Here is a 13,631-nt window from a genome sequence, read left to right as displayed (position 1 = left end):
GTGGAAAAGGTGACATGAGAATGTGTCTTGAAATTTGTCTGGGTGAAGATGTGTGTTTGAATGGGTGAGAAAAAGAGACCGGCATGAATCGCGCGCACAGCATCAAAAGGAATTATCGCAGAAATTTCATTCACTTGTCGACACGCATTTTGAGAAATGTTCCTTTATGACAAACACCGCCGCCACATCGGAGCGTTATCAATATTTATAGGTCTCTCCTTTGATTTCCCTCCTTTCGACCCTCCTCGCGCCCAATTACCACCCGGACAGCGCAAAAGGCCCAGAGATATGACTCAATGGATATTCGGGTGACACACTAGACGAGGAAGAAACCCAGTCGAAGCCAGTTAAGTATTATTGTCGCCTTAAATACGTGGAAGGCTGTTTTGTGATATTCTGTGGCGCATAGCATAAATCACTTCCACAGCAGAACACGGGCAAGTTCAGGTGTTCCCTCGCGAATGATTTGAACTGTAAAGGCGCAGTTTGAGGAATGATCATTTAATGTGCAGAGAAAAGTGCTTTTATCTGCTCAATATTGAGCAGAAAATACCCGGAAGTGGTAGAAAAATAATACAAATTTTACTTTTAAGGAAGCGATAAAGGAAAGATAAAATTCAACTTTTATGGATTTCCCTTCATCCGGTTTCCTGTGCCATATGAAAATGTGCATTTGAAGCCTAAAAGGACTGTAAATTTCTCGCTTTTGAGGTTTTTTTCATAGCGCTATTTATATAATTTACTTGAGTGTTGTTATCACGAAGTATATTATTAAAATGGCATGGTTTTACATGATGCGACATCTATGCATTTAACAGCGCATCAGTACTTTGACTCGTCAACGCTACGTTCGCTAGTACGGCAAACCGAATGGCTAACATTTTAGCGAAAGAAAGCGAAAAAAGTAGCTTTTTAAATCTCAAGACATCCGTGACGACCCGTGTTGTATGCTAAAAGAGGGCAGAAGAGACGTGGAGAGAGAAAAAATGAGAGAAACGCACTAAAGATTTACAAGTGGACACGATGAAGAAAAAATTCTCAGGTGAAATCTCTCGTCAAGAACACTGAAGGAAACAATTTGCCTTTATCTCCGTCCCGAGCGACCTGCCGGCGTCCCACATTGATAGTGAAATGTGGTAGGTAATGAAGGTTCGAGTCTCTCTCATCATCCCACCGACGAAGATGTGTGTCTCCCGGCGAGGACAACGACGAGGACACTAATGCCGGGGCAAATTGAGTGATCCCCATTGATGACATCCATTTTCATATCGCCAAACCACGAAGACACATGAGCCTCAGGAGGGATTACTCCTGGAGTCTTGCGCTCACTCTTGAGTGAAATCCCACGCTTTGAGCTCGTCATCTGACGCACGGTTGTCCATTAAGAGCATTCAAATTAAGTGGCATGCATAGAGCTGCGGATATAATTTGTCCGCCGTGGGCGCGCGCGGACCGTCGAAAAAAGTGGCGCGAACCTTTTTTGGGCCCCCCGAAAAAATAAAAAACACTGAATGTGTGGCGCACATGAGGGAAAGTGAGAGACGAAACAATATTGACCGGGAAAAGTCCTCTTAATTGCACGACAATTTTCTATTTGCACTCACTTCGTTGGGGGATGAAAGAAATCTGCATTAGCTGTGTGAGTGCAACAGAGCAGAAGTGTGCGCGCTGAGTGAAATGGTCCTTCGGGAAAAACTTGCATGAGTCACGGCAGTGTTGAAAAAGCGACCGAATTTCAAGGAAATTCTCCGGGTCAGGTGCGTCTTTGCAAAACTTTGCAAAAGGGTGTTTTTTTTTCGGGATGAAAAGTGTAACTAATTAAGAAGTTTGAAGCGAAAGACGAACTAGAGATGTAAAATTAAAATTTGTCCTGAAATTGAATATAAAAGAAATTATCAGACGAGCCCAAGATCACAAGGAACGGACAAAAAGGACCAAAGTTATGATAATACAAAGTGAAAACTTTAAGCCGCCAAAACTACGGTTCTATTGTTTCCATGGGAAGTTATGAGCTGTTCTTAGATCTGTCCTGACCTGGACTACAACATACTAAAATCCTATTCGAATCCATCGTCTAGTTGCCGAGTTGCAGGCGTTTAAGGTTAATTCAAAATGGTGGAACGACAAACGGACCATATTTCCTCATAATTAGCCTCCCTGAGTCTATTTTAGTTGATTTTGCGAGATTTTATTTATTACTCGATCGCAGATAGTTGTATTGATGTGAAAATATTGATTTTTTCTCTATCTGCACCACAGAATTCCATTGATATATAATCCAGAATCTATATAGTGCAACATTTGCAAGTCTAGTTGCTAAATTATAGTCCAATAATATATATATGTTGCACTGTAGATAACTAGAGACGCAGACAATTTCAGTATTTGCTTACGCGAAGCATCGATTCTTGTTCCACTTCATCAACTCCCCAACCCCTTGCCGGATACCGTGAATTTTCCCCATTCGCATCAGAGCAGGCAGAGGAAACTATATGTAATTTTCGCAGAGCGTTTGAGGAAGCAAAAACAGGTGAATGCAATTTGAAATTATTCTGCGATTAGCCTGTTGTGCATGCCTTTGATCGCAAGAAAATTTAAATAATAATTTTGCCTAATGAGCCGTCATGCGAAGTCCTGCCGGAGGCAAGGGGGAGATAATATGCCTTCAATCTGTACAACACTTCATAAACACTTCCAGCAATTGAAATATTTACACTGTTTCCGCCATAATTCGCAAATTATAATGAATCTATTAAGTTTCCTTCCGATTTTTCTATAAGGATCGATTTAAAACAGCTATTTTAGAACATACTTTACGACCATAACCTCAAAAATATCCATTTAGAAGCTTTCTAGATCACAAAATCTTCTGTTATGATTAGGCAATGAAGGTAAAATTGCTGATTCAGCATCAAAATTGTCCGGAAAGTATTTTAAAGAAATGTTTTTCTAGTCCAAATAACCATTTTTGAGGTTATGTTCTACTCCAATACAATTTGCAATGTTGTTTTTGGCATGAAAGATTCGGAATAGCGATTTTTTTATTGCGTGAAAATGTTTAGTTCTGCCAATTACAAGTAATTGATTGACTAAATCTGTTCTTTATTCGTTACATAACCTAGAAAAAGATTATTGTGATTGTTATCAGTGGAAAAATGTAAGGAAATCCATTCAGGGAAGGAAAATTGGAAGTTTTTGCACACTTTCACATCCCAAAACTTCTGTTATCCTTATTATCTCCCCCTTGGCCGGAGGCGCACAGCAGTCAAAGCTGGCGTTGCGGCGAAAGCTCGCCGCGGAGAGTGTTTGTTTTATGTTTTGTAACAGTGTATCTCGTCGGCGAGGCGTTTGCCGATATGCTGCTGGCATAGAATTTTTATCTCGCCATGCACCGCGCGTTTCGATTATTTCTTCGAAAAAGCGAGCAACTTGACGGGCGAATGATGGTGTTTCGGTGTGTCTGTGTGATATTAAAGTGCGCACGGTCAGGCACACGACCGAGCGCCGGCCGATGTGCGTTCGGCGGCAAAACAGGTTTCGCCACTCTTTCGCATGCCTTCGTGCGCATTCCGATTCATGGCCTCAGTTGGAGCTTGCACGGTGACCATTGCGGAGTGCGCGCGCGCGCGTAATTTGACTTCTGTGTTATCCGAAAATTGTCTGTGCTGTGCGGAGAGAAGTTGTAGGGCGCAAAAGGGAGCATATACAATTTTAATAGCCAACCGGAGAGGAACATCTTTCTGTGGGCGCGCGTATTGCATATATTGAGTGAGAGAGTGTGGAAAAAAAAGGTGTTTTTCGGGACGGTATTTTTTTTTCTGGAAAAGGACTGTGTTTCGGGGGCACAAATGGCCAATTTACATCAACCGCAGGACATACAATTGTGAAAGTTCTCCATTTCCCGATGTGGTGACTGTGTGAAAAAAGGAGTTATAGTGCGAAGACATTCTGTGTCTGATTTTCCAAACCATCATCAACTTCTCCCGCCCCGGGAGATGTCGTCATTATGATTTTCACAGAACTTTGACCTTTTCCGTGGATCGTCTGCAGGCTCTACAGCTTCACATTCTCCTTAATCCCCCAGTGTGTGTGCAAAATTCCTTCTCTCCACTGTAAATGCTACACCCTTCTTCGGCTATGGTGGATGCTTTGTGACTCAGGGTGGCTCCCGGACTTGCCTTTCCTCTCTGCTCTCAATCTCACAAGCAGAATTACAAGAAAGTGTGTTTTCGGTTTTGCGAGCAAATCAATAGTTTGGGGTGAAAATTTTTCACCCCCCCAAAAAGCGAAAATTCAAGTGGCAAACTGTCTCGCTTTTTTTCTGCCTCATCGCATATCCTCAACTTCTTTCGTTTTTTTTTACTTTCTCGGTCAGGCTCTGCCGTATAAGCACAAAATTTCAAACCATTTCCCATTTTCAGGGAAAAAAAAGGGAAGAGAATTGGCACGACGAGAGGAGAGAAAGTCTTTCGCCAATATAAAAAGGATGTTGTTTTGTGTTTTATCTGCATTAATGCTGACTCGTACATTTTATCACCCAGGAAAATGCTAAAACTCTCTTCTCTTTCCACCCCAATTCCCCCCTCCTTTTTTGGCTCTTCTAACATCACACGCGATAAATAAATAGAAGGAGCTTTTGACTCTCCACAGGAGAGAATTCGAAAATAAATCCGCCACAGTGACAAGATTTTCCACCAAGAGAGAGAAGAAAATAGTGATGGAGTCGCTTCGACAATCCTTTGCTCACTGTTCAGCATCGAATTTTCCCCCGAATCAACCCCCAAATCCACTCTAAATAACTTTGATAGTGAGACAAAATTTTCAACATATTTATTTCTGATTCACATTCTTTGCTGCCCATTTTTCCGGACACACATTTTCTCATGGCCAAAGATTTTTACGGGCTTTTTTCGGCATAAAATTTTCATCTTCAAGACTTTCCAATGGGCCAATTTTCTCCCCTTCCCCCATGGCTGAAAACCATCAAATGCGGCGAGGGTGCGTCAGACAGAGAGAGAGAGAGAGAGAGAGCGATATTGAGAGCGCCCAGAGATTGTGTCACAAAGACCGGCAATTGAAATGCAAAATCATTCCTTTTTTTTCAATTACTTATGCAATGGCGAAGCGACTGGAGATTGTGAGAAACAGACAAAATTGAATTTGTTATCAATAGAGTGAGAGAAAAAAACCCTCTAATAATGTCGATACTGTTTCAAGGGGAAGTGTTAATATGATGAGAAGTGTTGTACAGATCAGTGGAAGTGTTTGAAATCTTGCAATATTCATACAGAAACATTCATAATAATACTTTTCTAGGTTATGTGAGAAATTAAGGGCAGATTTAGTGAAGAATTCACATTCTAGCATATAAATTGTTATGCTTAAGTCCAAAAGATTGCTATTAATGCCAAAAAAACACTGCAATTTGTGCTAAAATCAAACATAACCTCAAAAAAAGTGATTTAGAACTTGGAAAATGTGGCACAACTTTAATTTTTAGAGTAAAATCTACGATGGACGCCATTTTTCACTGACAAAACATTCAAATTCTTTGGATTTCTTTTGATTTTTCCATAGAAACAGTGAAAATATTTTTTTTTCTAGGTTATGTAACAAATCAAGAACAGATTTAGTGAATCAATTGCTAGTCATTGGCAGAATTGAACTCTTGCATGCAATAAACATCGCTATTATGACATTTTGATGTCAAGAAACATTGAAAATTGTGATAAGATCAAACATAACCTAAAAAATTGTCATTTGGACTAGGAAAACATTTCTTTAAAATACTTTCTGGATGATTTTCAATTCATTGTCAACTCAAAAAAAGGTTTTGTGACCTTCAAAGTTTTCAAAAAGGGTCTTAAAAACTCTAAGTGATATTTTTGAGGTTATGTTTGGATTTAATTCTTCGGTTAAAACGGTTCTAAGTGGCTTATTACAGAAATATCACATTGAAATTGAATACAACATATTCTTCCCATTGAATTGAATTCCTTTGATGTCATGAAACATTGCAAATTGTTTTCAAGTGGAACTTAACTAAAATATCTTAGAGATATTTTGAGGTTATGGTGAGAAAAGACGTGTAAAATAGAGCGGTTTTCAAGTGGATTCTTACAGAAAGTGTGCAAAGAGTGGCAAAATTTCAATTGTTGTAAGGATTTAAGGCATATTATCTTTACCCTCTGTAAAGTCTTTGTTGCATGTCAATTGTGCCACTCTGTGGACGTGAGTTTAGCAATATTAACTAATTTTTTCCTTCATTCTCTCTCACACACTCTTCAGTCGCTTTGCCCAGCTCAAAAGCCACCCACTGAAAATGCCTTTGGTTGGGCGAATTTGTGGCAAATTTACATTTTAACCACAAATTTTCACTGTGACAATCAAATTGAAATTAATTTCTTTCTCCATGTGCTTTATCAGTGATTTGAACCACAGGAATCCGCCCCTTCAGTTAATTCTAATCTAACAAGTTGCGCTGTGCTGAAACGGATGTGCGACCAGAAAAAGCTCATGCACATCACAGAGATTGTGGAAAAAATTGCCGCAAATGTGATGAGAGAGGGACAAAGAGGATCAGATAATTGAATTGAAGAGCGAGAGGACATTCGAATATGAACAGAATGAATTGCCAAATTGTGAATTTTCCCTTATAGTTTGTGTTTGGCGGAATTAACAAGTGTTGTGCTTTATTGTTTTGACGCTTTTTCCCAAACTTATTTGTTTTACGTCAAAAGTGTGTGCATTTCAACTCCCCCTTTTGAAGTGATAGATAGATAATAAACTGGAATCTTCGTAATAATTCAATGTCTAAATAATAATACGTTAATACAGGAGCCAAGTATATATAGTAAATATTACTGGAGGATTAAGAAAAACATGCCAGTGAATGAGAATTATTGATAGTGCAGGAATATTGTAAGTGCGTCTCCTCAATCAGGATCTGACACAAGAGCGAGAGAGAGAGAGAGAGTGGAAAATTCATCTGTGGAGACTCGCTTCTCCCCATCTTTTGGATTAATTCTTGTATACTCAATGTGCTCAAGAACATTGCACTCCATGAGGAAGTCGTCACTGTGAGATCTCAAAAGAGACTCTACACCTGCGAAAATAGCACCCCAAACTCATCAAAATGCAATTGGTAAGTTGTGCTCAAGGGGGAGATGATGACGCCAGAAAAGTCGATTTTTTCCATAATTCATGTCTTGTGTATTTTTGGAAAGTAAGAGCAATTACAGACTTGCCGCTGATTCTCGAATCGGCGCGAATTTGGATCAATCCTCCGTGGATGAGCTTGGAGTGTGTCAGAAGGTCAGATCAGCGATAAATTGTGGTTGATCTACGCCTTTACACACTCAAATATGGATCAACCATTATTCGTGGCTGAACTGGCGCTAAACACACTCAGGAGTTATACTTCTTTATCAACACTAGCGACACTGTTTGGTGTATTCAGCGATCATTCGCTAAGCGAACTGTCAGTCGTACACACTCGCACTCTCGCTTATCCTCTCGTTGGTTAATCGGCTAGTCTGTAATTGCTCTAAAGAAATTCTCTTTATTCAAATGACTTGGATGTAAAATATCTGTATTTTTGTCTTATAAAATTGTCTAAAATTGCATTTATTCGCATAAAATAGTCTTTCTGACAAACATATTAATTTTAGATTTTCAGAATTGTCCTAAAATATTCTTAAACACTGAATTTTCATTATTATTTGGGATATTTTTGAATTTTTCCACTAGAAAACTATGAAAAAAGTTCATGCAAAATATGAAAAGATGATTTTTATAGAAGTTATTTCAGTAAAATGTGCTTGAAGACTTATTAAAATCAACTAAGGTGGCAAAGAACATTTTCAGTGTGTGAAAATTAAAAGATTTTGGGCATTTTTATGTCGTCAAAGTGTTGTTTCGTGCGTGACACGCGAGTCAAGCGTCGTTAACAGATCATCTGTAGTAATAATATTTGCAGAAATGAGACAAATTAGTTTAAAATTAATCTTTTTTCAAAATTTTCGTAGAAAAGTTGCACGATTTTGTGGTTTTTGTCTTCTTTTTTTGTATCATAATTTGAAAAAATGAGGAGAACAAATTGAAAAAGTCGTAAAACTATACTTAAACTGTGTGGAAGTGACAGAAAGTGCAGATGCAAAGCCACATTATTTCCCCCATTGAATGGTTTAACCTTCCTTCCTTCCTTCCTTCTCCAACCCCTGATTAATCATCTGAGCAGTGAAGCTCCCATGCCAAGGAGATGGATGTAATATCTCTGTTAAAGTACAATTTAAGGTTTAATGATACATAAAAGTGTGTGCAGTACATTGCGGAGGTATTTCTCCCAGAGGAAACTTCTTTCACCGTCTTAATTAAGCTGAGAGCTTTAGAAAAGATGTCTGCAGTGTGTTGAATGTTTAAAAAGTTTATCAATTTCCTCGTCCATCTGCACTGCACACAACCAAGACACAGCTTCATTTTCTCCACAAACTGAGATTGTGTCGTTTTTTTTCCTCCTCCAACAACATACAATATATTGTGTGGTCAAGAGAGCATTGCGAGAATGGTTATATCAAATCAAATTATCCTTCTGCAACAGGATTTTACCAGGGCAACACGTCACCTCAATCTACAATCACTGATGATGTTGTTTTCCTCCTCACAGGATATTTACACTGGTTTGAATCATTAGCAATTCATATTTACGTATCTTACGCATCAAGCACGTCTTCATTTTCACACAATTTTCTAGGTAAAGTCACTGATTTAAGACTAAATATCAACTTAAAGTAGAGATTCTTGTGCCTAAACTGAAAAAATTTTCCTTTTTTGGTAGAATTGCGCGTTTTTACTCAATGAAAATCGTGATTTTAATAATGGAATATGGAAGAAAGTCAAACATAACCTCAATTTTGAATCAAAAAGTTTAATTAAGAGCCGTGAAATGTCTGAAAATCAGAGTTATAAGTTTGTCAGTTAGATTTCGGTAAGATTTCAGTTATTATTTGACTTTAATCCATAAAGTCTAAAATCTTGGAAAGTGTTGAGGATTTTATCCAAAAATATTTTTCCCTTGTATTATGTTGTATTCACTTTGAGACACAAATTTGAGATTTGTTTTTGCGTTTCTAATCCGCGTGTGTTTACTTTAAACACCTAAAAGCTTTGCACTTTCAAAGTTATTCAGTTGCGAAAGCTTTGTTGTGAGTTTTTATAAAGGATAAAGGAGAGCATAAAGTATTGTGAGAATCTAATGAAAATGCCAGTAAATAAATTAATTTAACTTTGATATTAACAGTGTTGTCACTTTTTCATTCATTTAAATATAGCATTTGCATTTTTCAACAATGTAATATTAATTCGCATGCTTTCCTTCGTCTCTCATCACTGAATAATGTATTAAAAATATGTAATATAAATTCCTTGTTTCTACGGTGGTTAATTCTTGATGTGTTGCGCGCATATGCAGTTGTCAGAATTTTTTATACCATCACTTGAGCAACTAAAGAATTAATAATAATGTGAGGAATGAGAAAAAAAAGCATCCTTTCCTGCTTTGTTCCTCTCGTGCGCAGGAACACCTTTTGAAGCATACTTAGAAGAACACCAGCGTAATGCTCACGTCATGCAGAAGAAATATTTGTTTTTGCCATTTAAAGTGGAAAAAGCGGGAAAAAATTCAGAATTTTCCATTTTTTTTTCCTATATATACACACACTTTATGGCACCACTATTTATTTCTTGTATTGTTGCACTGGAGGAAATTGCAATAAAGGAATATTTGGTGTGTTTACAATTCTATCGTATATATTTGCCAACACATATGGAAGAGAAAATACAAAGTGGAAAAGAAAGAATATTGCCATAGAAGGAATTGTGCAATAATAATTAACTATAATTCATATAAAGAATATACATATATTTTAAATAGTTTGTAGATTATTATAAGTAATTAAAGGAGAATACTTGGTAAAGGAATTATATTCTGTTTAATACAGAAATTAGAAGATTTTGTGGGTACAAAAATGAATAAAGGGTTAACTTTAAGATGAATATTGAATGATTAAAGAACACTTTCGATTTTCTTTAGCATTAGTTAAGATTCTCTTTTGTGCAAAAATTAAGAGGTTTTTTTTTTAGTTTTCCACTCGTTTTTAATGTTAAACCTTGCGTAAAACCGTAAATATTCGACTAAAGATCAAGTATTTAGGTAATGTTGAATATTTCAGTGGTTTTTGTAAGCTTTTCAGATGTGGAAATCTCTTCTTACCTTTTGAAATGAGTGCACAATTATTTTCTGTATAAATTTTGAAGAGATAACAAGATTAAATATCCATTTCGTTTTCGTTCAACGAAACGAATAAATTGAGAATGACACGAAAAAAAACATCACAATGCATTTATTATGATATATTGTTAATTGCAATGATTATTTATCGTGATTATGCAGAGTTTCATCATCTAGATGGATTCGTATTTGAATTTGTATGTGTTTTTGTATTCAAACTGCGTGTTTTGTATTTGTTTAACACGCTGGGACACATTTTTTCGTACGCTCTATAGTTTGAATGAATGACTGGAGGAGCAATAAAAGTCAGGGATATTTTATCTTACATTTGAAGAGTTTGGGGGAGGGTTGAAAAACGAAAAAAAAAAAAAATGGCGAAACAGACAAATTTGTCACTCAGTATTTTGTGTGTGAGTAAAGTGGAATAAAATGCGGGAAATTGAAACTTTTGGCGTACATTTTGTGAGTGTGTGCAACATTTGCAAATGGAATTGAGGGAAAATGCCAAGTTGTTCTGTTTCGAAAAGAACCTTCTGAATGTGTAACATTGAGGATTTTGAAATCAAGGAGTTTTCGCTGGTCAAAAGTTTCTCTCCTGCAATTCTTTCGCCTTACTCCAAAGGATGGCGCGAAGGAGTTGCAATGCGGAATGGATGTTGTACATACAAACATACTTGAGGAGGAGTGGAGAAAATGGAGAGACTTTTATTTATTTAAAGTGAAATTTACACTTGTTCACTCTTTTAAATTTTTCCCTTGAAAACTTCTTCGTCGTCTTGTTGCACAATCGATACGACATAGTGAGAAATTATTTTGTGATAAAATGTGAACTTGTCCTCACACACACATAATGTCTTTTCTCACGTTTCTTGCTCATCCTTGGTCTTTTCTCTCTTCCCACAGGCTGTCACAATGGTACTATCACGAGTGGCATTAATCCTAATTGGAGGTGAGTAATGAAAACTTTTATATTTCTTCCCTCAACACCCCATGGGTGAGAATGTCTTCCTTATCAAATGACCAATGATATTGGTTTGGGGAGAAGGCAAAGAGAGAGAGAGAGAGAAAGACGAAGAAGTCACGGAGAAAACACAGTCCAATATATAACTTTTACTATTTATTGTCACAAATTCCATCCCTGATATTGATAAGGATTTCTCACCGTTTGACGTGTGTTTGACTTTTGAAACAGGAGACTTTTGGTCGGTCTCAGTGTAGATTAGTGACGGTGATTCTTCACTTAATGGATTTCTGTAATATCGAACCGGAAGAACACACTCAGAAGATGCCATTAGCATCAACACCTCCTCCAATATACACACATGTGTTGTCGCTACATCACTTATAATACATAATAACGGCCAAATGCCTTGACATTTACACGATGCTAAGATGCCAGCGCATTTGCAGAAAGTGGTCTGCAGAGGGAGGAGAAGATATAGATCTCTATCTGTCATGGGACATTCGTGGGAGTGGCAAACGAATGGGCGGGGCCAGATGATTTTCGAAGAAAAGCCATTTTCTCTCATTTTCCCCCCAATAATTACTTTTTTATGCTATTGATCAATGGAAAATGGAAGTACTTTGAAATGTATTTTTTTACACAATTTTCTTCAATAAAATTTCTATTTCTTGTCTAGGTTATGTAACGAAATTTGAGCAAACCTTTGTGAAAAAATAACACTGAAAAATACAATTTTATGCCCTTTAGTTGGAATAATTCATAATCATTAGAAAAGTTGAGCAAAGTTTGTGATTAAGCAAACTATGAACATTCATAAGTTTTATATGTTAAAAACTATTTAAAAGTTAAACATAACCTCAAAAACTGCTGAAGTTTTGGAAGTGTTTGTGATTCTCTGTTTGTGTTTAGCTGCATTATTTCCCCCTTGAGTGTCTAAAATGATTTGTTTAATTTAAAAATTAGTATTTCTCATTGAAATTTTAAAGACTTTTGATGGTTTTATTGATTCAGTTGATGAACCATAAATGATTTTATACATTAAAATGACTCTTTAATAAATTAATTTGTGCAATATTGATGAATTTTCTGAAAATTATACAATTTTCATTAAAAAAAAATTTTCACCATAAAATATTTAATATTCTGCCTGCAAAAGTAGGTTAATTAATACAAATCTGAAAATAGTTTGCTGCAAATATGAAAGTTTTAGCATAATATTTGAGAGAAAGTTGATTCAACTTTGGCAACATACTTCATAAGTCCTTCACGAAACTGTAAAATACTACATACATATATAACAAGGGAATTTCTCATCCCTCTTTTAACGCTGTGTGTGTGTCGTTCTTTTGCTCTCCCTCTAAATGGGCGAAATACAAATAATAAACACCAATCAATCTTGTTACAATTTGACAGACAAATTAAACATCAACCCCTGAAAGCTGTAACAATTGCTGCAATCAAGAGAGTCACAATAATTTTCATGGAATTACATCCTCTCTCTCTCCCCCCACCAAACCCCCACCAACCACCCCCTTGAGTTAAATAAAAGGGACAAGAAAAACTTTCCAAAATAATATTCAATGTTGGAACTTTTTTTCTCTCTCCTGGCAAAGTTTTGCGAGAAAACTTTTATATTGACTCTTTTTATGTTTGCCTTTCCACCCTGTGTGTGTGTGTGTGACTCTTGCTCGCAAAAATAGATAAAAATACACATATTCCCTTATATATGTACACAGTAGCGAAAATTTACTTATGACATATAAGAAATTTTGAGTCAATTTTTACTTTTGCTGCTAAAAATTCGATATTTCTGTCAATTTTAGAGACTTTTATCTTAAGACAAAAGATGATCAGAATTTTATGATCTTTCAAATGATGTTGAAATCATGGTGATATCTTAATTTGGAGTCGATATATCGCAAAATGTAGCGAGATATGCGCAAAAGGACAGCGAAAATTAAGTTAAGATACTGCATTTTTGGTTCTAAATCCATGTTATAACTTGTAAATCATGAGTTTGAAATGTCTGGAAGACATTTACATTAGAAATGCGTCTTGATTTGGACTTGTCAACTTTCTTTTTTTTCTATATTTTTAATGCCTTTCCGCACAACTGCTGCCCAAATCCTGTTCTCAAGTTCTTTATGAAGTCTTAAGTAGGAAGCCAAGTTGATCGTTTAAGAACAATCATTTAGTCGTGAAAATTACAACATTTTGCTCTGCAGAAAGTGTGATTTTTAGTCAATTTCTTATTATAATGACAAGAAATTGAGTAATTTATTATTGATGCATAGCAAGAAAATGGTTTTAATTGCGTTTAAATATTCCCCAACAGATGAAAATTGCTAGTTTTATATGGTCAAAACCATTGATTTAGAG

General features: G+C 36.4%; 1 protein-coding gene across 3 annotated transcripts in view; it reads left to right on the top strand.

Moving 5' to 3' along the window:
* Positions 1-7,107: 7,107 nt before the first annotated feature.
* Positions 7,108-13,631, top strand: part of LOC132255755 (nephrin) — a 63,124-nt gene continuing 56,600 nt past the window's right edge. For all 3 annotated transcript variants that reach the window (XM_059751903.1, XM_059751902.1, XM_059751901.1), the window contains exons 1-2: positions 7,108-7,144; positions 11,192-11,237. In XM_059751903.1, coding sequence (XP_059607886.1) covers positions 7,136-7,144; positions 11,192-11,237 — 55 coding nt within the window. In that variant the 5' untranslated portion in view covers positions 7,108-7,135. The remainder of the gene's footprint in view (positions 7,145-11,191; positions 11,238-13,631) is intronic.

This window comes from Phlebotomus argentipes, unplaced genomic scaffold (genome assembly GCF_947086385.1).
Source record: "Phlebotomus argentipes unplaced genomic scaffold, Phlebotomus argentipes genome assembly contig_5, whole genome shotgun sequence".
Lineage (NCBI taxonomy): Eukaryota > Metazoa > Arthropoda > Insecta > Diptera > Psychodidae > Phlebotomus > Phlebotomus argentipes.
This window is presented reverse-complemented; position numbering and strand designations above follow the sequence as displayed.